The 27,256-nt window shown below is 48.6% G+C and overlaps 1 protein-coding gene across 4 annotated transcripts; it reads right to left on the reverse strand.

Moving 5' to 3' along the window:
• MAP3K14 (mitogen-activated protein kinase kinase kinase 14) lies at positions 1-26,883 on the reverse strand. Of its 4 annotated transcripts, none has more exons than XM_048314011.1 (16): positions 26,769-26,883; positions 18,834-19,106; positions 18,227-18,296; positions 15,801-16,008; positions 15,093-15,686; positions 13,933-14,070; positions 11,675-11,804; positions 10,856-10,987; positions 10,321-10,425; positions 9,063-9,226; positions 8,553-8,703; positions 7,613-7,963; positions 6,276-6,382; positions 4,828-4,972; positions 4,181-4,281; positions 1-3,098 (listed from the first exon to the last, which is right to left on the reverse strand). In XM_048314011.1, exons 2-16 carry the CDS (start codon positions 19,084-19,086, stop codon positions 2,934-2,936), a joined length of 2,814 nt encoding a protein of 937 aa, XP_048169968.1. In that variant the 5' UTR covers positions 19,087-19,106; positions 26,769-26,883; the 3' UTR covers positions 1-2,933. The 4 variants fall into 4 exon arrangements, with proteins under 4 accessions (XP_048169968.1, XP_048169957.1, XP_048169966.1 ...); XM_048314000.1 differs by having other exon boundaries at positions 15,801-16,011; XM_048314009.1 differs by having other exon boundaries at positions 15,801-16,011; positions 26,765-26,883.
• Between the last annotated feature and the right edge of the window lie 373 nt (positions 26,884-27,256).

Consider the following 27,256-nt stretch of genomic DNA (forward strand, 5'->3'; position numbering starts at 1 on the left):
AATGATCTTTTTTTTTTTTAGCTTTATTTTTTTTCCCTGTGAAAATGCAGGTCAAAAACATTAACTTCAAGAAATCACAGTTTTATAAAGTGTCATTCATTCCATACAAGCTCCTCCTTCCAGCACCTTCCCCCACTGCCCATCCCCAAGAGATCCTCAGCTCCATCTCACCTCACCAACAGGGATTTTTCCAGACTTCCGGAAGGAGCTGCACACAAGAGCCATCTGTGTTTATCACTCCTACTTGTCCTCTCCACCCTGAGCTGGGGTTCTGTCCTAAACACTCGTTATGAAACCTGACAGTTCCAGCCAAATTTGAACTAGGATAATGCAAATCTTCCCCGACTTTCTGCTGTCAGTATTGCCTTCATCTGGAAGCCGGGTTGTTTGTGCCTGTCACAGCAAAGTGACAAGCCAAGGGAAGAGGAAACTGTCCTGGCAGCAGGAGCAAGCCAGGGAGAGCTCAGGCTGGCTGGCAGCACAGCCTGGAGACCGTCCCAGAGGAGAACCCCAGCTCAGGGACTGGGAAGGCACCAGTGGTTTGTGGGGCTGCCGAGGTGTCTGTCCCCAGGCAGGGACTGTGACACCACATCCCAGCCTGAGGGCAGTGACACGGCCAAGGCTTGTGGGCTGGGAACCTGCAGCCTCACTTGGGCACTCATGGTGGCAGCAAAACAGGACTGAAGGCTTTGGACAAAACAAAGAGGGTGGATCCTGGCTAATGCTGCTGTGAGGGTACCAGAGAACATGGACATCCATGGACTCAGGGAACATGAACATCTCCATGGACATCTCCATAGGCCCTGCGAGGACATCCCGGGCCAGGGAGGGTTCGCTGCCCTTGTGCAGGTGGCCTGAGTTCAGGTTAATGCTGCAGATGCAGAGCCCAGGAGTCCTGCAGACAGTCCTGCTGCTCCCTCCCTGCTGCTCCAGGGCTCAGTCCCAATGCCAAGGCATGGAACTGGATACCAGGACATTGGAGCATCCCCCAGGCGACAGAGGCACAAGGTGCAGCCTTTGGGATGGAACCCACGGTGCTTTGGGATTGACACATCACCTCAGACTCACAGAAACAACCAAGAGTTTTCCTCCTGCCCCTCAGAGGAAGCTCAGGAAGGGAGCCAGGCATGCACTGAATGTGTGCTTGGGAGTTCCTGGGAGCCCTGGAAGAGGCCCTTGTATCCCTCCTGCTCCAGAGCTTAAACTCTTAGTAGTTTATAGCATCTGAAAAAAGAAATCGAGCCAACCTACACTTTCCCCACTCCCTCCTGGAAGACATTTGCATAATGTGTTTATTATTTACTAAAAAGCCCCTGAATGTGGCATTGCAGATATAATTAGGTGCCTATCTTGGACAATGTATTAAGTGCTTTAGAACAGAAAGTGCTATAAAAACTATACCCAGAGTGGTGACAGGTTTCATTTTTCTTCCTGAGTTCCACTTTTTTATTACATCACAACTTGAGTTTTCTGATCAGGGATGTCACTGTCTAGTGGAGCAAAACCAGCCCCTGTTCTGGGAGACCAAAGGGAAAGAGCATCCACTGTTTAAGGAGTGCTGCTCCTCAAAAAAGGAGTTCAGCTTTTCCCAGCTCTTTACTAAGTGAACTTCCCATGGGAAGACTGCCAGCATTCCTGCCCTGCTGTGTCTCCCAGCCCAGCACGGATCTGGCAGAGCCCACCTTGGCTTTTGGGAGCTGTTTCTCTGCCCAGGCTGGATGCAGAGCCCCTGCTGAGAGGCAGCCACAGAGCCACAGGGAGGGACTGTGATTTCAGGTGTGCCAGGCCTTGGATCAGCCCTGAACAAGCACACTCAGAGCTCACAGCTCCCTCGGGATCTGTTCTGGGATGGAGAAGGGCCAATGACACCCGCCCACCTGAACTTGACCTGTGAGGTTTCAGTATGTTCCAAACATTCACAAATCAGTAAAAAAACAGTTCAAAACTTAAGGCATTCTGGGCTCAGCTGCCCATCCCACTCAGTGAACCCAGTTTGAAGTGAGAGGAGGAGTGGGAAGCCTCATGAGGCCAGGCTGAGCTCACAGAACTGGGGCACTGGGCTGGATTGGGAGCTGGGAGGGAGATTTTTATAAACTCTGCAACAAAATTCAGCCCTGTCACAGCTGACACAGCTGCTGTCCCTCACTCCTCCAAGGATGGGACAGTGCACCTGAAGTCCCACACCAGAGGTGGGAACAGGATGGAGGAACAACCCCTCCACCCTCCCACCAAGGAATTCTGTACCCTCCTCCTGCCCTGCCTGCCAGGGACACCAGAGAGAACACCAGCTCCTCTGAGACCTGCAGGTAGGAGCTGCAAGCAAAGCTCTTTCTGGGAACAAAGCTCTTTTCTGATTCAAGAAGGAAGCGACTGCGGGAAAGGGTGGGAGGTGAAACCAAGAACCAGCCAGTGACTGCTGTTGATTCTCCCCATGCAAAAGGCTTGAGGTGGAAATGATGCTCCCCAGAGCCTACAGAAATGGTTTTTCCTCCAGCTGGAAGGAAGTCAGCCAGCTCCCCTCAGCACAAGCAACCCCAGCTGCACTGAGGGCACCCAACCTCCTCCTCTGGGCAAGCCCAGCAACGACCGACCTCACCTCGGAGCAAGAGCAAGAGCTCTCACCCAATCCCCCTGCTCTCCTGAAAAGCACAACCTCCTTCCTCTGAAAAGCAAGGAATTTCCACCTACCATTCTCAAGCTCTAACACACCCAAAACAAGTAATTCCCACTGTCCTGGGGAATGTCTAAGCTCAGGACATGTCTTGGAAGTGGATCAGAACAGCCAACAGAAGTGAGGCCCGAGGGCAGTGAGCTGTGATCCTGCTGCAGCACAAACAGCAGCCACTGCACTTGGTGCTCCATGGCAGGGGAGGTCAGAAGCTTTTGCAATTCCTTCTCTGCACAAGGTGCAAACCTCCAGCACAGGCAGGGCTTCAGGGCCTGTTCTCCAGCTGGCCGTGCTTGACGCGCCAGGCCCAGCTGACACTGCAGTCGGGGGCCAGGGTGCACTGGAGCTCGATGCCAGAGTCAGGCACCTCCATGTCGTAGTGCACGGGCTGCCCCTCCTTGGTCACCAGGCTGAAGGCAGGGACGGGGATCTGCGGAGCAGAACACACAGAGCTGAGTGGCACTGAGAGTCTCCTCCAGAACATCACACCCCTCCATCACACCCCTCCGCCCAACACAAGAACAGCTCCCAGGGAGGGGCTCGTGCTTGGCAGGAACATCCTGAACTCCTCTCACAGGGAAATACCTCCCAGTTGGACTGGGCAGTGCCCACCCTGCTGCCAAAGTGCCTCCCTGAGCTCTGGGCCATGGCTGGGGGGTCCTGAGCTGTCCACGTGAGCTCCTCTCCAGGTATTCTGCTTTGCGATCCTCACAAGAACAAAATCCAGAGAGAACCAACACCACTGGAACATTTTCTGGCCTGGTGCAACATCTTTTAGAGACGATCCCATTTTACACTCAGATGAGTCACAGTCCCACAGACACTCCAGAGTTTCTTTCAGGAACAGCCAAAGCAGCTCACAGAGAGGTTCACAGGAGTGTGCTAGCATCTCCAACAGAACAAGTTGGAAGCACCCCAGCCAAGCACAGCTCCTTTCCCTGAGCTGATGCTACTGTTCATGGTGAAAAAGCCATATAGTGATTCTTTAGGGAGAAGGGGAAGAGTTTATAATTGACAAGAAGGATTTTTTAAGCTGCAGCACAGGTGCTTTCTAAGATACAGATCCCTGTGGTCACTCTGACAACTGGCACTGGCTTACAATTCAGGTTTGATACTAGGTTTAGGCTGGATATTAGGGAAAATTTCTTCACTGCAAGAGTGGACAAGCATTGGAACAGGCTGCCCAGGGCAGTGGTGGAATCACCATCCCTGAAAAGGTTCAAACAATGAGTAGATGTGGCACTTGGAAATATGGTTTAGTGGGCATGGTGGGATTGGTCAAAGGTTGGACTTCATATTTTGGAGGTCTTTTCCAACCCTAATGAGTCTGTGATTCAGAAAACATCCTCTGGGACCACACTCACAACAGCAGCACTGAGCTTCTGCTTCTAAAGGTGTCCTAAGGATCCCTGAACAACTCCTGGGTCTCCCTGGCATTCAGGGGTTATGAGGCTGCAGAAGGGAAGAAATTGTTCCTGAAATGATGCACTGAACTCCCCTTCTGTGTCTCACCTGGCTGCTTATCCCTGTGGCAATGTCTCCCACCTTTGTCCTGTGGAAATCCCTGATGTGCAAATTTTCTCCACTTAGCAACTGGATCTGGATTTTCACTCCTGGAATGCACAAGAGATTCTTTAACTTCTGCTGAGCCACAAGGACCTCGCAGTCCACAGCAAAACTGACTGACAAGGCACACACATGGGGAAAAACTCTTTGTCATTAAGGATTTAATTTATGTAGGTCTTTTGCTGAGCATGGAGCTTGCTGCAGACAGCAATGACTCACAGAGCAGAGCTGCATTTAGCAAGAAAGCAGCTGAAGTGATGGATTAATTTGCACAATATGCCCTCAAAATTCTGGGTAGATGTTTGTGGTTATAAAACACTACTTGCACATAGAAGCTGCATGAAGGAGGGAACACAGGGTCTGTGTGTTCAGGAACTTCCCTGGATTTTACTGTACAGACCCAGTGCCTTCCACCCATCTGTGGAAGACTGGGCCTCCTCACAAGCCATCTTTAGGGGTTGTGAGGAGGCCCAGTCTGTGCTGGCACAGCAGCTGAAGGATAAAAGGAGCTCAAAAACTCCATATCCAGCCCCTCTAGATGGTGAGAAAATGATTCCTGGCCATTTATCCCAAGTGTGGAAATGCAGACCCACCGTTGAAGTAGCTGGGAGTGTCCGTGTGCCGGCTGCGGCTCAGCAGGTTGTTCCAGCTGCAGCTCTGCCCGTCTGCCTGGCTGTTCCAGGAATGGATCCCAGAGCTCATGGTGTCCCTCAAGCTGTGAGAAGCCTTCATGGAGTTCTGCAGGAGTAAGCACAAGTTTGTCTGAGGCTCCGAAAGAAAATGAGCTGGCAGGAGATGAGCATTAAAACAAGGTCAGGAGGAAAAAGGTGGAAATCCAGAGGGATTTAAGGCTGGGCCTTAGTCAACATTTCTGTGCCATCTGGGAAAGGGAATGGATAGCAGTGCACCAGTGTGCAGACATTATCAGATATTCTCAACAGTTAAATCAATAATGAGCTGAAAAGTTGGGTGAGAAAAGAGGAGTTGTATCAATTGGCAGGAGAATTAAGCCTGAGTTAAAATATTTGTCACTTACTGACATTAGAAACACACAGGAAAAACAATTAACTGTACAAAACCAACCACAGACCCTGTGCTGCTGCAGTGTTGGGAAGGGTCTGTCCCAGTCAACCTCACAGCATCAGCACAGTGGTCTGTACCAGCCAAAAGTCAAGTTAAATGTATGGGGTAGGTGTTAGTGGGGAAAACTAAGCAGAGTCAGAGCCCACGCTGCACACCGTGTGTGTCAACAGCTGAGCTGCGCAGAACTCCCTCAGTCCTCCTCACAAAGCACTGGAAGACTGAAAAGAGAGACAAAAATAGGACACAAAGCTGCTCCCAATCAGAACTGACTCCTGCAGATGCCAGGCTGCACAAATTTGGGACTCGATGTCTTTGAAAAATGTGATTGAAGGGCTTTTGTCCTTCCCTGGTCCAACAGGGCTTATTCCGTGTTCCTCACTGGTATTCCCTACCTTCAGAACACCAGAGAGAGCAAACCAATTTAATTAAAATTGGCATTTTAATAACTAGGACTATGTATTCATTAGTATCAATGGGTTAAAATAAGTCCATGGAGAATAGATCCATAGGCTGGGAATGAATATCCAAGATTTGGGTATCTGTTTTCCTGTCCTATTCTCCTGGTCTTTCCCTAAACTTCCCACTGGTGGCCATGGCCAGGAAGACCCTGCTCAGCTGCTTGGTGCAGCTTCTGCCTTCATCACTGCCTCCCCAGCTCTCTTCTCCTGCACAGACAGAGTTGAGGCTGCTGAGATTTTCCATATCCACACACTTGAAACTTCCGGGGAGGATACAGCACAGGAGAGCCTCTGGAGGAAAGGATCCAAAGCAAACCAAAGCACAGCTACAGCCCTCAACACTGCAGTGGGCATGAGCTAAGCTTTCTTCCCAAGGTGCTCCCCAGCAAACTGGGTGTCAAAAAGCAGCAGCAAAGGTGAGAAACTCCAGATTTCCGTTGGTCACAGCTCCCAGTTTTCCAGAGGGGGTCAGCCAGTCACCTCCATCCATCCCCACTCACCTTCTCACTGGCATCTGACACAAAGGGGCTGTCGATGCTGAGGCACGAAAGCATTTGCTCTTGTTCTTCCAGAGAGTAAGGCTGGGAAAGGCTGTTCAGAAACAGTTCTGCAGCAAAAGGAAGAGAAGGGAGACATTTCCAGTGTTTCCTTCCACGCCTCCCTGCTCTAATCACAGCTCTGCAATTAACACCCAAAGCTTCTTCAGCAATATTTAATGAACATTCATATTGGTGCCAGCAAAACCCAACACACAACTCTGCCATGAAGAGGCCACAGCCAGCACTGTGACACGGGGAAACTGAGCCAAGAGGAGCTGGATTGTGCAACAACATGCAAAATAGCACCCAGAATTTCCCAGCTCTTGCCCGTATGTCTCCTGTGAGATGTCACTCTAGATCCATCCACGTTATCAGGGAAAGGTCAAACTCATGTACTCAGCTCCCACCAGTATCTGGATGCTTGTAATCCCTTATCTGGATACAAGGACTTACAAATACTGCAAATATTCCTGATAATATCCAGATATCCCATATATAACCAGCTCTTACAATGCTGCTGAGACTCAAAGCCATTTGAGAAAGAAGCTGCACACCAGCAACCCCTAAAATTCCTCATTCCTCAGTTTCCTGACAGTTGCAATTGAAACCGCTTTCTTCTTAACTTGAAGCTTTCCATTCACTTAAAAAGACTAGAAAATATGGGAGAAAAAAAGAGTGAGATGTAGAGTTATACTGAGGCAAAGGAACTGGACAAATCACTGATTTCCACACTGGATTTACTGCTGGTTTTCAAACTCTGGATTGCTGTTGGTAAGCAGATTCCTTGGCTGGTGGCTGTAGATTTTCCAATGCCCAGAACAAAACAGTTGCAGGCTGATTTTAACTGTACTGCTTTGCTTGACATGTGTCATCCCTTTATTTTTATCCTGGCTTGCCTCAATTTTTTTAAAAAAATGATGTTTGAACCCAAAATTCCAGATGAAGTTGGAATTCTGACACTGTTTATACAGTGCAAATAAGCACAAGTCTGAAACAAGCTGTTTTCTAAGACGTTCCTGCACCTCTCTCAGAAGGTTCCCTCCTGTTCAGGAGGAAGGAAGTTCTGTTCACTACCTTTGTGGCACATTTAATTGGTTAAGAACTATTAGTTTTGGTTGTTTAAAGGAAGGTTGAGCAATTTGGGTAATGAGAAAGGAACTATGAGCAAAATGACATCCAAGCTGAAAACCCAAAAATAACTGTCAACAGGCCAAGAGAAAGCAGCTGTATTTTTATCCTGCTTTCAAGCAAAAAAAAAAAAAAAAAAAGCTGAATTCCTCCCCCAGCCCAGTGCTCACCAATTTCCAGCTGCTGAAGTTCTTGCTCTGAAATGGTTGTGGCTCTTTCCACGTGGCTGCAGCTCTTCAGGGGCAGAGGAGTTGAGGAGAGAGGAGGGGGATCACAGGTCTCAGGTAACTCCTTGCCCTCATTCCAGTGGGTTCCCTCAACCTCCTCTCTTTGCTCCAGAGATGGGGGTGGTAGGACTGGGCTGGCACAGGAAACTTTGACTGACAGTTTTGGGCCAGAACCAGTCTCAGAAACTGGGCTCACTGTGGGGGACAGGGATGTCTGTGCACTGTTTTCTTTGTTCAAAGATAAATGTCTGGGCTCTCTGTATTCACCTTTCCAGGGGCTTCTCACACCTCCCACTACAAAAAACAAAGGAAACAAACAATAAATAAATACAAACATTATCAAATAAAGTAATAAAAGAGGTAAAAGTTTTCCTTTGCTGTAAGAGTTTTTGAAGTGTATTTGCTGTAAAATGCCCAGTTTCTTCAAAAGATAAAACCAGATCACCTCCACAAATTCTTGCTGTATTACAGAACCACTCAGCAGGATTAAGTTGAAATAAATTAGTGATGGTGTCAGAGGGAAGACTGAACCACAAGTGTGAGTTACAGCTAAGGATGCAATAAACCTCTGCTTGCAGTTGTGCTGCACACCAGTCTCTCCAGGTGCAGCTGACAGGAGCTCAGGCACAGCACCTGAACAAACCCACAGAGAGCTCAGCTCCTTCAGCAGAGAAGGAAGAAGAGCATGTGACAGCATACAGGAAATTATAATTTATTTGGGTGACAAACACTCGGCTGCAGGCAAAAGCCATCAACCCAAAACATGCATCAATGCTGTGAAAATGATATAGAGGACAATGAAACAGACTGGTGCTTCCCAAAGGAACAGAACCAGCAACTCTCCCAGTGGGAATACGAAGGTTTAGTTACACCAGGACATTACCTTCCTCAAGGGCCACACTGGTCTTAGTTTTGAGCTCTGACGCAGATGCCCTGTGGAGAGGCTCCTTCTCCAGCCCCAGCTTAATAATCTCAGCAGTGAGAGGGTTGCAGGAAGGTGGAATTTCCCTCAGAGGAGGCGGCTCTTTAGCGATCTGTGTAACAAACAGGAAGTGAAAGGGGCTAGACCAGAGAGGCTTCATTTGATTTCAGGAAGGTTCTTCCCACCCCGAGAGCATTTCCAACTGAAATGAAAGCATTAAGTGAGACCTGAACAGTAATTTTATTACAGCTGAATGGCTCAAAAGTCACACCCAAGTCATGAGCAGGGTACAGAAGAACAGCCCAAGCAGAGCAGGCACAAGGAATGCTCAGCTCCCAAAGCAAGGCTGGCATCCTGTCAGATGCCCAGCTGGCTCCCAGCCATCCATCCCGAGGCGAGCGCTCCCTGACCAGGAATAACAAGCTCTGGCAGCTCACCTGCCTGGCACTGCAGAGAGGCTGGGTCACTCACCTTCAGGCAGAGGGGGTGGTTGTAGTACTGGGTCCAGGGGTGGCAGCCGTTGAGCATGTGCAGCATCATGCAGCAGCTGCTCCACACGTCCACCTTGGAGTCACAGCGCTTCCCCATCACCACCTCCGGGGCCATGTGGGTTTCTGTGCCAGGCACGTAGTTCCCTAAAACCGTCCAGGAGAAGAATCACTGCATGCAGGCAAGAGAAGTGCTCCAATGCCACTGGTGAGAGGCCTAAGGCAGAATCCCTCTCTTTTCAGCTGAAGTGAGAGACCTGTCACCTTCATAGAATGGAATGGGTTGGTTTGGGTTGGGTTGCGTTGGGAGGGACCTTAAACCACCCAGTGCTACCCCTGCCATGGCAGGGACACCTCCCACTGTCCCAGGCTGCTCCAAGCCCCAATGTCCAACCTGGCCTTGGACACTTCCAGGGATCCAGGGGCAGCCCCAGCTGCTCTGGGCACCCTGTGCCAGGGCCTCCCCACCCTCATAGGGAGGAATTTCTTCCCAGTATCCCATCTTCCCTGGCAGTGGGAAGCCATTCCCTGTGTCCTGTCCCTCCATCCCTTGTCCAAAGTCCCTCTCCAGCTCTCTTGGAGCCCCTTTAGGCACTGGAAGGGGCTCTGAGGTCTCCTCTGAGCCTTCTCTTCTCCAGGCTGAACAATCTGAGCTCTCCCAGTTTTTCTCCATGGTGGAGGGGCTCTACCTTAACCCAAAAAGTAGCACTGTGTGCTTTTAGAAGCCGTTCCCTCTCAGACCCATCCCTTAGAACAGGGATTAAACTTCCCTTTCAAGCAAATCTGGGAGGCAAAACTTGAGCCTGATGCTAGAAAACGTACCCTTCTCTTTCAACAGCTGCATGAAGAAGCACTGTTAAGTTTAATTGTCAAAAAAAAGGAATTTTGCTTTAGTGGAGGTCAGAACTCTTCCCCACTATTTAGTGAGGTTACACAACAAGTCAGAATAGGATTTTAAAGTTTCGGTGTGGTTTCTTGCAGGGACAAAACACTGAATGCAGCATGCTGACATAATCTTACAAAACCCCTTCTAGCCTGGGAGATAAGGACCATCACCCCCCAAATTTAGGGTCATTTTGGCTGCCAATGGGATGCCTCACAGTAATACCAATAAACCAGACACCCTGAGCAATGCTCAGCCTGGAAAATGCAGTTGCTTGCAAATCAGCCACATGTAAATGTTCAAGAGAAAGAATGAGTCAGAAGGGCAATTCTTCAGAAGACCAGCAGCAAAGCCTCACCTGTGACCAAGCACTTTCCCAGCCCGTCCGGGTGCAGGTGAGCAGAGTGGCCAAAGTCACACAGGAGGGCCCTGCTCCCATCGTCCGACAGCAGCACGTTCTCCGCTGCCAACGAGAAGGGTTCCATTAGTACCTCTGGATTAGGAGATGGGAAAAACAGTCAAAAGCACACAGAATGACAGTTTTTTAAGCCCAAAGGGTTTATTTCTCCTGAGGAGTGTCACTGGCTTAAGCAAATACAGAGCTGTAATTATCTCTGTTTATAAACCACCAATTACCTGCCCTGGAGATTCTTGTAGCCCAGTGGTGGGGCAGCCTGGGCAAACAGCCTGCCAGACCCACGGGGTGACAGGAGGAGGTGACAAATATGATATTCCCAGCAGTCTAGAACCAAGGGAAACTCTAATTTCAAACACAGATCTGGAAATCTAGTAAGTAGATCCCATAACTTTAGTAAGTAATCCCATAATTTAATCTCCAAGCAGTTTGCCTCTTCTAAGAAAAAGGAAAGAAGGTACTTCAAGCACTTTCCTACCTTTGACATCTCCATGGAGAATGTTTTGAGCATGAAGATACTCCAGACCCTCTAACACCTGGCCCAGGTAGCTGAGGGCTCTGTCCTCTGGCAGGCAGCCACTCTGTTTAATGAGCTGCCCTAATGAGCCACCTAGAAAGGAATCCAGGGAGTCCATGTTAGTTTATCTTTAAATTCTCCCCAGCATCATCAGCATTCCTGGTTGTTTCCATTGAAAAAATGAGATTTTCCAGGTCTGACAGCACTTATCTTCCACACATGGCTCTGTTCCTTTTGTTTATTCCCAGAGTTTTTGCTACCCACAAAACCAGGCCTTGTTAATAAGGCTTTTTGCTGAGTGTCAGTTTAACAGTGTTGCTTTGGCGCAAAAGCAACTGCTCTGTGACCAGAACAGGCATTTCTAGGTGTAACTGACCACCAGCTCATTCTTCACAGCCTGTTTCCCATGGTTCTGGCCAGAAAAAGAGCACCAGGCAATGGAATCATCTAGGTCTGCTTAGACAGTACCGCCTCTTCCAGGGCATGTGCTCCACGTGGTGCCCTGCAAATCAACAGGAAGCACAAACCAGCCCCAGCTGTGTTTTACTGGGAAAAAGAGACACCTTGAACTGGAGTGAGGCAGGACTGGGAATTATTCCCCCCACAGCAAGCCTATTGCAGGGATTACACACAACCATCCCCACCCACTCGGGAATTCACACCAGGAACATTCTGGATGCATCGAGGAACTAACAGATTCAGATTGGGGCAGGAGGAAGAGGAGGTCAACGTGCACTGGACAGTGCCAGTGGTGCTTCCACGGTGCTGTCCCCTCCTTACCCTCCATCAGCTTCATGAAGATGGTCACCCAGGGGCCCTCCTTGACGGCGCCGTACAGGGGGACCACGCTGGGGCTCGTCACGGCCGCGCACGTCGTCAGCTCCTCGGCACGGAAGTGTTCCACCTGCACCTACGGAAACAGGGAGGCACTGAGCAATTCCTGGGATGGAGCCTGACACAACTGGCCCTCTCTGGTGGCTGTGTGACAGCAGAGGCACAAGGATGGGTTAATTGGGCTTGATGGTCTTGGAGGTCTTTTCCAAACTTGATTCTGTGACCTTCCTTAACAGAACTCAGTGAGTGCAGCAAGAAGTGGGAACACTCGGGGTGATAAATCCTCAATGTCTAAGGAAAGTGAAGATTTATCACAAAAGATGCCAGCTTGCAATAACTCCAGATTAGAGCTGAGGACTGCTACCCTTCAGGAGGAAGGTAATTTCTGTCTCAGTCAAAAGAAAATTCTGACAACTGAACATTCTGCTTTTATAAAAGAGGAGAAAAAAACCCCCAGGGATGGTGTAAAACTTGGCAAAAATTCAACTTCCCCAAAGCAGGAGGGAATACAAAATATGTCCACAAGCAGTGATCTGCATGGTCACCAAATTTTTAGGTGGTGTTCATCCTGAAAATGGTTAAAGAAAAACTTTATTCACTAAGTTCAGCCAAACTAAATAAAACAAGAATTTGCCGAAGTCCAGAAGGAAAACATGAGTCATGAAGATTCTGGTGGGAAAAAGATGCATCATGTTTCTTCACTGTCAGCAATCCAGCTATAGCTGGCTTTCTTTCATCTCAATTTGGAGAGCAGGTACTTCCAACACCAGGTCTGGTGAAAGAAGGCGAACTAGTGCCCTCCTCTCACAGGCAGGCAGCAGGAACTGGGGACAGTTACTCATGGAAAATTAAATAGATCATAGAGAAGTGTCCAACTTGCATGTTAGAACTCTCTGCTTTCAGAGTGTGAGCTAAGAAGATGCATTTCTGATATAAAGAAGCATCATTTATCCTTCAGTAATTGGGGGGGAAATGACATTTTGAAAGACTTCAGCTTCTCCTACTTTCATGTTTCCCTTTTCAGCACAACCATCCTCCTTCCTGAAAATACACCCCACAAGGAACAGCTATTTCTCCCAAGACTGTGGATTTGCCACATGGATAATACATTTAAATAGCTGCACACTGACAGGAAACAGGCTGGTTGTGTCACCACTAAATTTCACACCTGAACTGTGAGGATGCAGAATAGGAAGTAATTTCCTACGTGCTTGAGAGATGTTTGTTTCTATAGCTGACAACTGAAATGGTTAAAGAAATACACACACTGGTTTGTCTTGCCACTTACATCTTTCCACAGGGAGCACAGCAAGCTGAGCCCTGTGTAAATGGGGGAAAATGGACATTTTAAACTGAAAAATGCAAGTTACGGTTCTTTGGGCACATAATATTTTTGTACTCAAGAAAAACACTTCCCACATGCTTGTTGAAGTTTTCTAGTGGAGGAATGTGAGAAACATCAGTTCACGAGGGTGATGAAACTATTCAAGTGTAAGTTCAAATAAAACAGTTTACATTTTCCTCCTCTCCTTGCATTATCCTTCTGTCTGCATCCCTGAGGCCCCCATGGCAGCCTACAAACCAATACCCTGATCCAGGTTATATTCCACACACTTCCTACATGGTGTGACAACGGCACATCCTGGAGTACCATAGATTATAGTGCCAGCTCCTGGAAAAACACACATCCTTTGCTGCATCTGGAACAGCATCACCTCAGAACAATGTGCCAGCACTGCAGATGACACTGAGGAGATGAAAGCTGTTTTCAGAGCCTACTGACTGCCTTGGGTTTTTCCTACTCTATTCCTTTTTCAACAGGGAAATAAATACCTGCCATGTAACCATTTACACCAGACATGGCTTGAGATAAGAATAGTTAGATAACAGACAACCCCACACAGCTGTTGCTCCCCTGCAGTCACTCACAATCATTCAGAAATCTCTACTCTTGCCTCAGCACCCAGGATCCCTTTCAGCACACTTTAAAGCCAAATGAACTTATTTCTGGCTGCTGAACTTGACCTCTGTGCACATAGAGGTCCTCCATCTGCTTCTCTCTCTGCCATCAGCCTGAAGTTTTCCCTTGGACACAACAGCAGCACTTCACCATGACTGTACAAGGTCCTTAGGAGGACCTGGGAGAAGTTCTCTCTCCATGTGCTTTCCTGTGCCAGGACCCGCCTTCTCTCACACAGAATTACCTTCTTGGCAGCACACTGAAATCCTGTCTGCTTGTCCTCTATCTTGTACACTTCCCCAAAAGAGCCAATGCCCAAGGAACCATGGCACTTGGTCCAGTGAACCTCTTCTCGGTACTCGTAATCCACCGGCTTCAGCTTCTGGAAGTCCAAATAGAAAACAAGATGAAGCAAGGAAAGAGACACTTAAATGTTGAGCTGCACAGACAGAGATCAGCATTCCCAGAAGCAGCACAAGGACAGCACACCTCTAGAAATCCCAGTCCAAGATTACTTCTCTCACAGGCTTGAGATGAAACCATACAGGATCAACCTATTTGATTTCTGTGGGCTCTATTGGATCTAAACGAGTGCACCCCACCTTTGTAAAGAAAGGCCACTACGATTTGGATGGCTTTGGAGCTCTGTGTTCCTCCCTTCTCATGCAGGACATAACTACAAAGCTAAATCCTACAACAAACCAAGACTCCCATGACTAAATGCAGGCACTATGTTAAAGCTTTTCTGCAGTCAGTAGATGGAGACTGTGCCTTAGGTGTCAGCGTGAACACGTTCAGGCAGGTAAGGGACACCCTGAATTCCACAGACCATACTGACAGGGTCACACTGATTCCAGGGAAGTCCTCCAGGAGGACTTGAAGGTGTTGAGAGAGAATTGAATTCAGAAGAAGTGAATCATGTCTCTAGAATTTAAATGCATTTCTGTGTCCAGGCCCTGTGCTTGGCAAGGGACGCTGCAGGAGCTGCTGGTCCCAGCAGAGGCACAGACTGGCCTCCTGCACCTCCCCTTCTACCCAGCCCTGGTTTCTGTCACAGTCCAGCTCATCCAGAGCCAATAAATATTGCAGCCTGGCTGAATGGATTAGGCTCTTCCCCAGCAAACAGAGGACATGGCTGAAGACTGACTAAGCACAGAACCACTGCTCTGTCTCTGAGCCTGCGTGTCTGGTGACTGAGCACAGCATGGAGCCGGCAGTCTGAGACAGACAGGGCTTTAATCCCTGCCGAAAACAACTCAGCATCGTTATCTGGCAGCTTCAACCAGATCCAGAACCATTGAGAAACTGCAGTTATAGAAGTAAGCACATGGATGCAGATTATCCCTCTCCCAAAGCCCAGGAGAAACTCTGCCTCCCACCACCCCAGAGTGTGGCTCAGATCACCTCGTTCAGCAGCACGCCTTCATTTTCACTCGCTTCATGGAATTGTTCCTTCGGCTCCAGCCCACCTCCTCTCCACGTTTTGGCCAGGCTGGCTAAATTTTGTGGTTCACCAAAACTCACGCTCCCCTTCAAGGCATCTACCAAATATTCTTCCACAGAAAGCTTGTCTGAACTGGTTTGCACAGACTGGTTGATGCATTTGGTGAAATTGTATTCTAGGTTTAGGCCAGATAAGCGACTGTCTTGATAGTTGAGGTCACCATGGAAGTATGTGTCCAGAGCATTCCATTTCATGGCATGGAGAGGATTGTCCACATGTGGGAAATGGGGGGGAAGGATGTTATAGGGAAAAGGATGGAGAGTCTCAGGCTGGGGAACAGTGTCCCTCTGTTTCCAAACATGATTAAGGCACTGAATAGGGCTGATCAGCTTGTGCAGTTCAGTTTTGTATTGGCTCCTTGGGGAATGGAGTTTGCCCGTGGACAAAACTCTGTCAGGCTTCTCAAAAGACAGTGGATCATAGCCCAAGTCCTTGTTAAATTCAGGAACCCAAAAACTGTTTCTATAAAGAGTACTTTGGTGTGATTCATCCTCCTAAAAACAAAACCAAAGAGCTGAGCAGGAACCTCAGTACAGACACCCAAAATTCACCCAAGAGCTGTTAGGAGTTTGCAGGGACAGTACAAAAGGAAGGTCGAAGATTCTCACCTGGACGGGAATTGGGGTGCAGCTCTCCTGTTCTGGAGTTCTTGGACTTCTCCTGCCAGCAGCCACAGGCTGTCCTTTCAGCTTGGATCTTTTCTTGTGCCGTTTCTTCTTGGCCCTGCCTCGGTGCCTCCCTCTCCAGGTGGGTGCCATCCTCCCCTCCGTGGCATGGGCCACATTGTTGGGGATCTGATCGAGACTGTCCGAGCGGCTGCTGGAAACCAGAACACAGCAGGGCTCTGAGATGTGACAGGGGAAGCACAGCTCAGGTGACACCTCCGACCCACAGAAAGAGAACTGGCAACTCTGCCTCCTGAGAGTCAAAGAACAAAGAACTAAAACACAACTTCTTGCCTTCTAATGGGGGCAAGTCCAAGGTCCAGGCACAGCAGCACCTCTGGCATTGTATAAAAGAAATGGTGGCGTGTGGGGGAAGCGAAACATTAAAGTGTCCCAGGGTTTACAAGTTCTGGAAGAACAAAGAGACTGGAACATGCAGTCACCGAATGGTTGTTGGGGGTTGTTGGAAGGGGCCTCAAAGCCCATCCACTGCCACCCCCTGCCATGGCAGGGACACCTCCCACTGTCCCAGGTGGCTCCGAGCCCCATCCAGCCTGGCCTGGGACACTGCCAGGGATCCAGGGGCAGCCCCAGCTGCTCTGGGCACCCTGTGCCAGGGCCTCTCCACCCTCCCAGGGAAGAATTCCTTCCCAATATCCCATCCAGCCCTGCCCTCTGGCAGTGGGAAGCCATTCCCTGTCCCTTGTCCTGTCACTCCAGCTCCTTTGTCCAAGTTCCTCTCCAGCACTCTTGTATGTCTCTTTTTTGAACATAGCAAAGCAGAGGGAAAAGCACTGCATCTCTCCAGGCTGTTCTGAGACAGTTTGTGGGTGATTTCTAGTGAACACAGAGATGATGAATAAATGCAGTCTAGTTTAAAAAATTATTGAAAGTAATAAATGCGTTCATAATATCAACAGCTGCTCTACTTTGAAGGAAAAGAGCTTTGCACAGAGAAAAGGGATGTCTAGGTGCACTCAAATAAAACAGATTCCAAAAGCCAAAATGTGCTGGCTTGTAAAGCTCAATACTACAACATGATTTCTAGGAATGCACAGATATACACAACACTCCAGCTGGGGTCTGCACAGAGAGATGAACACTCAAAGAGGGATATTTGCCTCAGGGTCAGAAAGCAATGGTCTCTAAGGTTCCTCTCAACCCAAACATTCTGTGATTCTATCATTCAATACCAACCATAGCAGTTAGATTTTTTAAATTAAGCTCTAAGAGAAAACAGGATTTTTGACCTTCAGATGAAGCAATTTGACTGTTCCGTTGACTCAGAACAGTTCTGAGACATTTCTCTGCCTCTCCTGATCACTGATGCAGGGCACAGCCAGCACTGCTCTCTCCATCTTTTCCTGACGTTTTAGTGCCAAAAGATGCCATAAGTAGAGGTCTGGTTGGTGGCATCAGCACAGTGCCTTGAGCCTGAACACACAGCTGGTGTGCATCCCAGAAAACCCCAGAACCCACATAAAACCCCTCAGAAATGGGGCACTTTGCACTTCTTCAGATGCTTCATGGGACAACATCATAAAGCCACTGGAGAGTGTCAAACCACACACCCCACAAGGTGTCTGAAGCCACCAGGAAACAGGCAGCACCTAATTCTGTACCCCAGTCACCCATTTCAGGGTGCTGGGGCTGCCTGATGGGGCTCCAGTGCTCCAGTATGTGCCTCAGAAAGCTCCAGTATGTGCCTCAACACCAAGATATTCTTCATGAAGAACAAACAGCTCACTCTCAGGGCACTCCAGAAAAGCAATTCCCAGGCCTCCACTTGTCCATCACAAGTGTCACTGTCCCTTTTACCACTTCCAGCATCTCTGTGTTCACAACTTCTGTTGCTGATGCTGTCACTAAGCAAAGGTTCTCTCACCCCCTTTTACCCTTCCAAGAAATTAAGCTGTTCCCTTTTCTGAAGACTCCTTCTAGCAGCAGCCCAAGTTTCACACAGCTTTTCAGCAGATGGTGTAACAGTTTCAAAACCAGCAGCACAGTTCAGTTAAAAAAGACTGAAAAATTCTCCTTGGATCCTTCTACTTCAAGCCTACGAACCTTAAAAAAGCCCATTTCAAAAGAACTTTGACCATCCAGAAACAGAGGCAGAAGGCTACAAGGGCTTTGACAATAACACAATGCAAGGTGTTTCAGGTGGTTTGTGCCTAAACTTGTACTTTTTCCTAACAGGAAGATATTTTGGGGAAGACACATTCTTACCAGGCCTCAGACTGAAGAGCTAATTCCAACAGGAGTGCTTTTGGAAAAATATTTTAAGTGCAGAGAGCCGGAGTGATTTGGAACAAGGACAAGTCAGCAGACACAACAGTGAAGAGGGGTGTTTGTGTTAAGAGGTCTCTCACCTGTAACGTTTACTGTGGGCAATAAAGGATCTCTCTGATAAAGTGGGGCTGAACTCCTGACTGTTTTCACCTGTGTGAAAGAAAACAGGATCATCACTTGTCTTAAGCCAGGCAAAGTCTCTCCCAGTAACAACTGGTCTTAAACAGCTCTACCACTGTGCTAAATGAGTGATCCAGACAATCACTGCACAGTCATGTCACACCACCCACACTACATTCTTCCTCCCCCACAATTAGGAGGCTTCCCAGCTATCTCCTGATCCCCCAGCTCTTTCCCAGATGACAGCTTTGCTTTAGTTTCCTCCTCTTTATCCCCTCTTTTAAACACCTTTCAGAAGTCAGCCAAGAACAGGTGACCCACAGGACACAGATCTGGTCGAGGTGCACGGGCCTCATGCTGGTCTGTTATTTATGCTTTATTCAGTGGATGCTGCCACATTATTAGGAGATTTCATGAGCTTCCTAAATAGAGCCTGGGATGTGTCATCAGCTCCACCCCACTTGGGATTACAAATAGATGTGGTCTCAGCTCTCCAGGAGCGCCGAGGGAGTGAAATCTTATCCCTCCTTACACATTCCTTTTTCTCAATGAAGCACAGCTACTCACATTCTGCTTGGGCAATAATAGAAATTGATGCACAGCCTCCTTCTGTTTCTTCTTTTGCTGTTCCTTTGGTGATTACATCATTCAGGATTTTCCACTGACTGTGAAAGATGACCTTCTTTGAATCTTCTACTTTGCAAACACTGCTCTGCTTTTCACTCACTGTCTCTTTCAACCCCTCAGCAGCCGTGAGCTCCTTCTTGTGCTTGACGGCTGGATCAGGAGCTCCTTGGCATGCAATTCCCATCACTGCCATTTCCCAGGTTCACAGAGACACTGAGCAAGAACAGAAAAACAAAACACTTGTCAAAATACTTCACAGACAGAAGCAGCTTCAAGTTCACGAGAAACAGGAGGCTCCTGAAGATATCAGATTAATAAATAATTTAAACTAAATCAAGGTCCTGCCCAAGTTCTGAGCTGGAGAAAAGCCCTGGAGTGCCAGTCCTCCATTTCTGACTTGGACCACTGAAGATCTGAATATTCAACATTCTCATGACTGAAAATATGCAACTACATGGGTTTCAGAGAAATTTAATTCTTGGTATATTCCCTTCACTTCAAGACAAACCGTGAAACAAAAGAGAAGAAGGAACTCCCATATCACTAAACAGGAAGAATATTCATCCCCGAAAAAAGGAAAAAAGGGAAGACATGAAAGTTCTTCTCCTAGAGTGCACCTGGGGGGAATTATACTGTGCTCTCACACCACATGAATGGCCATAAACTCAGCTAATTCCCTTTTTCCCTAAGCTCAGTCATCCTCAAAGCCATTCCTCATTCTCCCCCAGTGAAGCCAGGCTCGACAGCCAACCTGACCATCCTTGGTGTTCCCTTCCTTCTTCTACATCACCAACAACTTCTGCAACCCTTGCTCAAGCCTATCAGAAGCAGAGCTCTTACAGAGTGCAGGATTCATGGAAGTTGGTGTTGGATAGAGGACAGTGACGGTGCTGGAACAGATCCCTCTGCCGGGCAGCTGGGGAGGGGATCAGCACAGGCTGTGAGCTGACCAGGAACACAAATGGAGCTCCAAACAAGTCCCAGCACAGGCCAAACCTTGGCCAATTGGCAGCACAGGGGAAGGTGGAAGGGAGCCAGGGATGGAAAGGGAGAAGCATAAACCAGCATGGAAGCAAAGCACTGAGGGACAGGATGGGGATACCCAGGGGTGAAAATCAGCAATATGGAGAGTGAGGAGTTCCCTACAGCACCAGCCTCTGGGGAATGCAGCTTTGGCTTAGCCCCTGATCCCCTCACCTTGGATTCTGGAGAGGTTAAACCAGTTGTTTCCTTATAAACCAGAATATGCTCTGTTGCCCCTTAAGTGCAGAGATCCCTCCCTTGTACCAGTCCTCCCAAAGCACAAGTATAAAACCTTAAAATGGACATTTCCACCCTAAACAACCCATGGAAGTTCAGAAACCTTGGGCATCATATACAGGCATTAAATACCACAAACCCAGGATAGGACAAGGAGGGACATTTTAACAGAGGCCAAGAAAACTGAGATATCAGCACCACTACAGGAGCACACCTCGAGGCTCATCAGCTTCAATCTGCACAAATCTTTCTTCTTCTTTTTTTTTTTTTTTTCTTTTTTCCTTTCCCTTTCCTTTTTCCTTTCCTTTTTCCTTTCCTTTTTTCCCCACCTTGAGCAGCTGCCTGGGGCAAACAGGACATTTACTCCAACAGGCTCCTGGCAACAGAGATGAATCAGGAAAATGACAAAATGAGTGGGTGCTCCATGCCTGAAGGACCACCAAGGAAAAGGGAGGCATTTGGGAGCCAAGTGCATGAACCTGGGTGCAGTGAGTCACCTAACAACCTGGCAGGTATACAAGGAAAGTCAACAATGACCACATTCAGTGGCCAAACAGAGAACAGCTGCTGTGCAAAAGAAGTGCTGATGACAGTATCCCACTCATTACGGCCGTCCCGCTCCCTCTCCTCTACAGAAATTATGTCAATTCTCAATGCTGTAAAATAATCCCTTGGAGCAGCAGGAGCAGAGCCTGCCAGATGACTAACCCAGCCACCAGTGACCAAACTGACAAGTTCAGAGCTATTTTTATCCTCACTCTCTCCTGACTTGCATTAACTGTCTCTCCTTGCCCTCCCCTCACCTTCAAGGTCCTCCGGCGCAAACCAATTCCCATCGCCAAAAAACACAGGATTCTACAAGTCCCTCCTAGGCTGAGTCAAAGGAGAACAGAGAAAGGGGAGAAACAAAACTGCAAGTCCTTGTTGCCCTCTGAAATGGCAAAGAATAACAAGGAAACATAACTGAGATTAAAGTCAACAAAGCTCTACTTCACTTGCAGACTCAAAGAGACCGAGGCAGCAATTGTGAGCAACGGCCTCGACCCGGGCAGAGCTCAGCCAGTTTAATGTGTGACTCAGGTCTGTGGGGCTGTGCAAGACCAGAACCTGCAAGTCCAGCCTGGTTTAACTGCTGCTGCACAATGTTGAGTCCTTGGAAAAGTCAAACACCAACTATTTTTGTGGTGTGTACAGCAAAGCACGCTGGGCAGAAGTTGTGATTAAAAATAAGCAATCAGAAATTTTAAATAGTTTTTGAAGCGTAACTCCTGCCTGGAGAAAAGGAGGCTCAGGGGGACTTTTATTGCCCTCTACAGCTTCCTGACAGGAGGTTGAAGCCAGTTGAGGGTTGGGCTCTGCTCTTGGGGAACAAGAGACAGGACAAGAGGAAACGGCCTCAAGTTGTGTCAGGGGAGGTTCAAGTTGGATATTGGGGAAATTTCTTCACTGAAAAGCTGGTCAGGCATTGGAATGGGATGCCCAGGGCCCACCCATCCCCGGAGGCGTTCAAAAAACAAGCAGACATGGCACTTCATGGTATGGCTTAGGTGGGATTTGGTTGAGGGTTGGACTGAATAACCATGGAGGTCTTTTCCAACCTCAGTGATTCTGTGATTCAGAACTGAACAGGCCTGACTCATCTCTGTGCACGTGGAGGGGGCAAAGAGAGAGACAAAGTGCTCCTGAGTCCCACTAATTCGGACACAGGCACTCGGTCTCTGCCCAGACCCCACACACAGCCCTTCCCAGGGAACTCCAGATAAAAGGGAGCCTGGGGAGCAGCAAATGGGTCCCTGAGGATGCACAGGAAGCCCACTAAGAGCAGGATTTACCCACATGAGATGCTCTGGAGCTGCGGTTGCCCTGCCTGTTTACGTGCTCCAGGATGAGCACAGCTTCCTGTACAGACACAAGGCACAGACGTGCGACACGGGGAGCTTCACGCTCCTGAGCTGGAGGGTGGTTGTGTCCTACCCAGAACTGCTTCTCTGGTTTTCAAAATCTCCTCTCCCTCAGCCAGGTCACTTAGATACAGCTGTAATTCTCGCTTTCAATATCCCTGACTTTCTTCCTTCTGTGGACATGTGATGGGCTCGTTATTTTCAAGGCAGAAAGGGGAAGTCAGGTAATGATGCAGGAGATAAGAGTGGATACTGTACTCCTAACCCACAACGGGCTTTTGATAGCAGCCTAAAGCTTGTTTGCTCCTTATCTTCACTAAGGGTTTACTCACCTTGGGTTAACTAATGTTAGTTCCCACTCCTGTAAAACAGAAAGTGTGTTTTTACAGAATGAAAGCCAAACAGTCTCAGTTGCGCTGTGAAGGCACCACTCTGATGGCAACTCCTCCCTCACATAATGTGTGGGAGAAAGTAAAGTACTGGATAAGGTCACCTGAGACTTGTAGGGAGTCAAAATTAATGAGATACTCAAACATTATTAACGTAAGAGATAATCACATGCTTTCTGCTCTTTTAAAACCACCTCCCCCCTTCTCTAAACAGGCTCCTCTTCAGCTCTTCCATCTCAACTGGAAAATGTTTGGAGCAGGGGCCTTAAAAGAGCATTTCTGTGTTTCATGAAATCGTTGTGGAAGGAACTCAGAGCTGGACAAGAGCCATGCAAACATCTTTTCAGCACTGAACACCATAATATGGGATCCTGCTTAGTGAGCCTGGCCCCAATCCCCCTGGACAATGGCTTTTGGGAGAATTTCACTGAATGCTTTGCGCACCAGCCCATAGATTTGGTCAAAAAAGACTTGGGAAAGAGCTTTAAAATATGCATAAGACTTCCTAAGTCGACTTCACCGAATGGAGATTTCTTCTCCTCATCTGAGTGTACCCATTCAGCAGCAGTTTCACACTGACATTTAGTTTGAAAGGAAAGAAGAAGAAAAAAAAAATGTTGTTTCAGTGAGGTTTCCCACTTCCTTATGGAGAGGAGTTCTGAGCACAGAGCACTAACTCAGGTTGCCTTTGCAGCTGCTGCTGGCTTGATCAAACACAAGGAGCATTTTTAGCCATGTTGCTTTGCTGACCACCACAACAAAGCAACAGCTGGGAAGAGCCAGGAATTTCTGCATCACTAGAGCAGGGAATGTCAACTGAGAAGAACACCACACACCTTTTGGGGACCTTCCAGTCCTAACAGCTGTCAGTGAGCATGGGAGAAAGTGCCAAGTCTGCAGCTAAAAGAACCTACACAGAGTATTAGCTGCAAAATCCTTGTGTAAAGCCATCAAACCTTGTCAAGAAACAGGTTCTTTCAAAGGAAAAAAAAAATAGATGATACTTGTTACATGGATGGGTCACATTAAAAATCTGGTTTGGTTGGGGCCCAAGGCATGTGTGTATTCATATATCCTTTATAAATATACTTTATGTATATAGGTGTGTGTATATACATATATATATGGAAGGATTCAAGGCCAGGTTGGATGGGGCTTGGAGTAACCTGGGATAGTGGAAGGTGTCCCCGTCCATGGCAGCAGGTGAAACTGGGTGGGCTTTAAGGTCCCTTCCAACCCAAGCCATTCCATGACCGTTTGTACAACGCTTTCAGACCCTGGGCACCACTTCCCTCCATCCCTGCCTCCTCTCTGCCTGGATGCCACTCATGGGCTCCCCTGCCTGCCCACGTTTCAGATGGAACTGAAATTAAGACGGTTCCGTTTTTGGCCGAGGCAGTTTAAAGCCTGTTACTGCAGCCCAGGCCTGGGGTGGAGATTTAAACTGCTCAGAGCTGTCAGCAGGACAAGTTTCAGTTTGTGTCAGAAGAGACTTTAAAAAAGCAGTTGTAGCACTCAACAGCCCCCCAACCTCAAAACACGCTTAATGCTGCTTTAAGTGAACTTGTCTAAGAGAAAGGAAAAAAAGACACTTCCCTTGTGTATCTAAGAGCCCCAAAGTGAAAATAAATAGAATGCCTGACTGATTAAAATCCTGGTGAGTCAGAGCAGCAGTTGCTATTCCAGGGAGCTCTCAGCCTTCACCTCCCCTTCGATAACCACTGTGACCCATCCAGCCATTCCAGGACTCCTGCACAATCCCCTCTGGTCCCTCTCATGGTATCCACAGATTTATCTGAGGAGCACCAGGGGAAGCTAAAAACCTTCTCCCCAAAGCACCACAAACTCCCTGTTTGAAGCACTTCACTATCAGCCCTATGTATGAGCACGTTATGTTACAAACGATAGTCAGTATGTAAACATGTTCTTTAAAGTGGTTTGATAGTAAATACTCCCAAATCCTGTTTCAGCCACTGGTGTTGCTTACTGTAAACATCAGGATAATGAGCCTCAACTGTTTTTTTTAGTTGTCAGACATTAAGATATTGCAATAGTTTGGTTACAAAATCTGCAGAGAAATATTTGACTGGGTTTAACTATCAGCAGATTTCTAAAAGCACCCAAAATTTATCCTCAATTCCTTGAGGACAGCCTGAGCACAGCTCACCCCTGAACAATTCTTTTCATGTTGCTGAACAAAGATATGAACACCACCATTTGCCCAGAGCTTACAAACACCACCACAAGCTCATTCCCTCGAAGAATGGCTAGTTTATCCCAACCACTTTGTAAACACAGAGAACAGAAATAATCAGAACAAACTTCAGCCTGATAAGGATTTGCTTCCCAGCTGTTCTCACACAGCTCTCAGGCCACTGCTTAACAACATCCTGGCTTTGACAACCCACTTGTGAAGTTAGTTCCTAAACTACAACTAAGTGATACAGTAAAGCACCTAAAGGGACAATTTCCACCAACCACCACAAACACACCTGAAAATCAATTCTGCCCAAGCAGGTGGAGCCAGACTGTCACCAGTTGTTACTTTACACTGCTTTGCAGCTTTACATTTCAATCATTTATAAAATCCATGTAAATCTATGGGGAAGCAGTAAGGCTGGGATGCCAGGAAAAATCAACCCAAAAGTTTAGTTAAATTTAGCATAGACAGAAGCAGTTCTATATGATCTTAGTTTATGATTGGTCCTGCAAATTCAGTTGTGATGATGCCATGCTATAAAGTCAAAATATGAACTGATTGGGATGATTTCTAACTGGCCAGCCTGAGCAGATTCTCATGAGACAAACTCCCACATGAACTGTGGAACAGAACTGCCTTTAGGCAAGACAAGGTCCATGTTCTTCGGGGCCCTGATGTCACTAAACCGTGATCAGCAAAGCCCAGTCTCCTACAGACTCAATTCCCACGTGTCTGTCCCTCCTCCTGGTCCCTCCATGCATCCAGATCTCCCTCTCCCAGTATGTCCAGACCCTTTCCTAACTCAGGGCTCTTTTACTCCCAGTCAGCTGCTCATCTCAGAACCTGGAAATCTTCCTGTCCTCCAGACCTTGATCCCTCTCTCTCCACCAACACATCTGACACTTGCCAGCAAAGTTCAAAAGTCACAGAAGGAAAGCTGAAGAGTTATGGTCACTTTGCCTCCATCCTCTTGGCAATTATAATAATAATTCAGCACCTCATCTCTGGTACAACAACTCAGCTCTACCCCCTCCCGTTTAACACGGAAAGAAGACTCAGGACAGACTCATTAAGTTCATTACCAGTGATGTTGGATCAGGTCCCACAAACCCTTTAGGTTTTCAGTTATGTTTGTTTGTTATGCTCCTTCACAGCGCTCTACAAGATTCAGTCTCTTAATACAGTTAAAATTTAATAGTTAATAGCAAGTGACTCATTCCCAAGGAATCCGGTGGCCGTGCCAATAACAGATTTCAACTGAGGTAAAATGCAATAAAGCAGCTCACTACAGACACACTCAATTCAACTATTCTTATCACTAATGTCACAGCACAGAAGCGCGAGTTATTACTCATAAAAGGGTTCAGAAAGCCGGTCGAAAAAGAAATTCAGACTTTGTTTATAGGTGCTGGTTTCAGACTGCTGCGTCGTACATGTGCAGAGCACTCAACACATGTTTCTAATGTAACCAGTTAAAGCTGACAGGAAGCATCTGAGATCAACCACAGCAGCAACTTATTAATCAGCAAAGAAACACTTTAACCTTTTGCCAGAAAAAGAAAAAAAAAAAAAAAAAAAAAAAGAGAATTAGGCATTTAGTTGTGTCAAAGAGACGCTCAGAGGGAAAAGGACCGGGTGGTTCAGGTGAATTAAGGTCTGGCTCGGTTGTGTTGTGATGAGCTGCGCTCATTCCTGCCTCATTCTCACCTCTCCAGGGCCAGGGATCGGCGAAGTCCCTGCACCGGGACCCCGGGGAAGCGGGGAACTCAGGGAACTGAGGAGCCTGGGGCACCAGGAGATCAGAGAATCGGGTAGCCCAGGGCACCGGGAGCTCGGAGCACCGGGAGCCGCAGACTCGAGAAGGCGCCGGGCAGCGCAGTGCCATCCACGCTCCGAGCACACACACACAGCGCTGCGGCGGGAGCGGCTGCGGCGGGGCCCGGAGAACCCGTCAGCTGCTCGGAGCCCCCCGGCCGGGCCGGGGCTCCTCACACGCTGCTCCCGCCGGCAGCCGCGGAAGCTCCGCCAGGCCCTACCGGGCAGATATGTCCCGCGGCTCCCGGACCGAACGCCGCCCCTCGGACCCGGATCCCGCCTCCGCGGCGGTGGCCAGGCCCGCACCTACCGCTCCGGCACGGCTCGGCTGGGCTCAGCCCGGTCCAGCCCGGTCCAGTTCTGTTCAGCTCGCCCGGCACAGCCCGGCGCGGCCCCTCAGGCCTCTCGGCGGCTCCCGCTCACTGACAGGCGGCACCCAGCGACGCCCCGCCCCCTGTGTCCGCACAGCCAATCACCGCCCCCTGTCTCCGCATGGCCCCGCCCTGCCTCCCGCCGCGCCCAATCACCGCGCGGTCCTTGCTCCGGCTCCGCCCCCCCGGCGCGGCCCCGGCCGGCTGGATTTCCCAGAAGTGGGCGTGGTCTGCTTGGCAGAAAGCCCCGCCCCGCGGCTTCTCCGGGCGCCTTCGCGTTGCGCCTGCGCGCTCCGTCGCGGGAGGCGGGGCTGGGAGCGGCCGCTGGTCCCCTCACAGTCGTCCGCCATGTTGGCCTCGGCTCTCGTCGGTCCCGGGCCCCGCTGGGTGCCTTGGTTCCTTCGGGCAGGGGGCGACAGGCGTGTTG

The sequence above is a fragment of the Corvus hawaiiensis genome, chromosome 1 (assembly GCF_020740725.1).
Source record: "Corvus hawaiiensis isolate bCorHaw1 chromosome 1, bCorHaw1.pri.cur, whole genome shotgun sequence".
NCBI lineage: Eukaryota > Metazoa > Chordata > Aves > Passeriformes > Corvidae > Corvus > Corvus hawaiiensis.

What these genes read in the sequence shown, in the direction of transcription:
- MAP3K14 (XM_048314000.1), bottom strand. Translation starts at nt 19,086, where the DNA reads ATGGCAGTGATGGGAATTGCATGCCAAGGAGCTCCTGATCCAGCCGTC. An exon ending in GCACCCCAATTCCCGTCCAG is followed by an intron (nt 15,687 to 15,800) that starts GTGAGAATCTTC and finishes TTTTGTTTTTAG; the next exon opens with GAGGATGAATCACACCAAAG. An exon ending in TTCAGTGTGCTGCCAAGAAG is followed by an intron (nt 11,805 to 13,932) that starts GTAATTCTGTGT and finishes CTGTTTCCGTAG; the next exon opens with GTGCAGGTGGAACACTTCCG.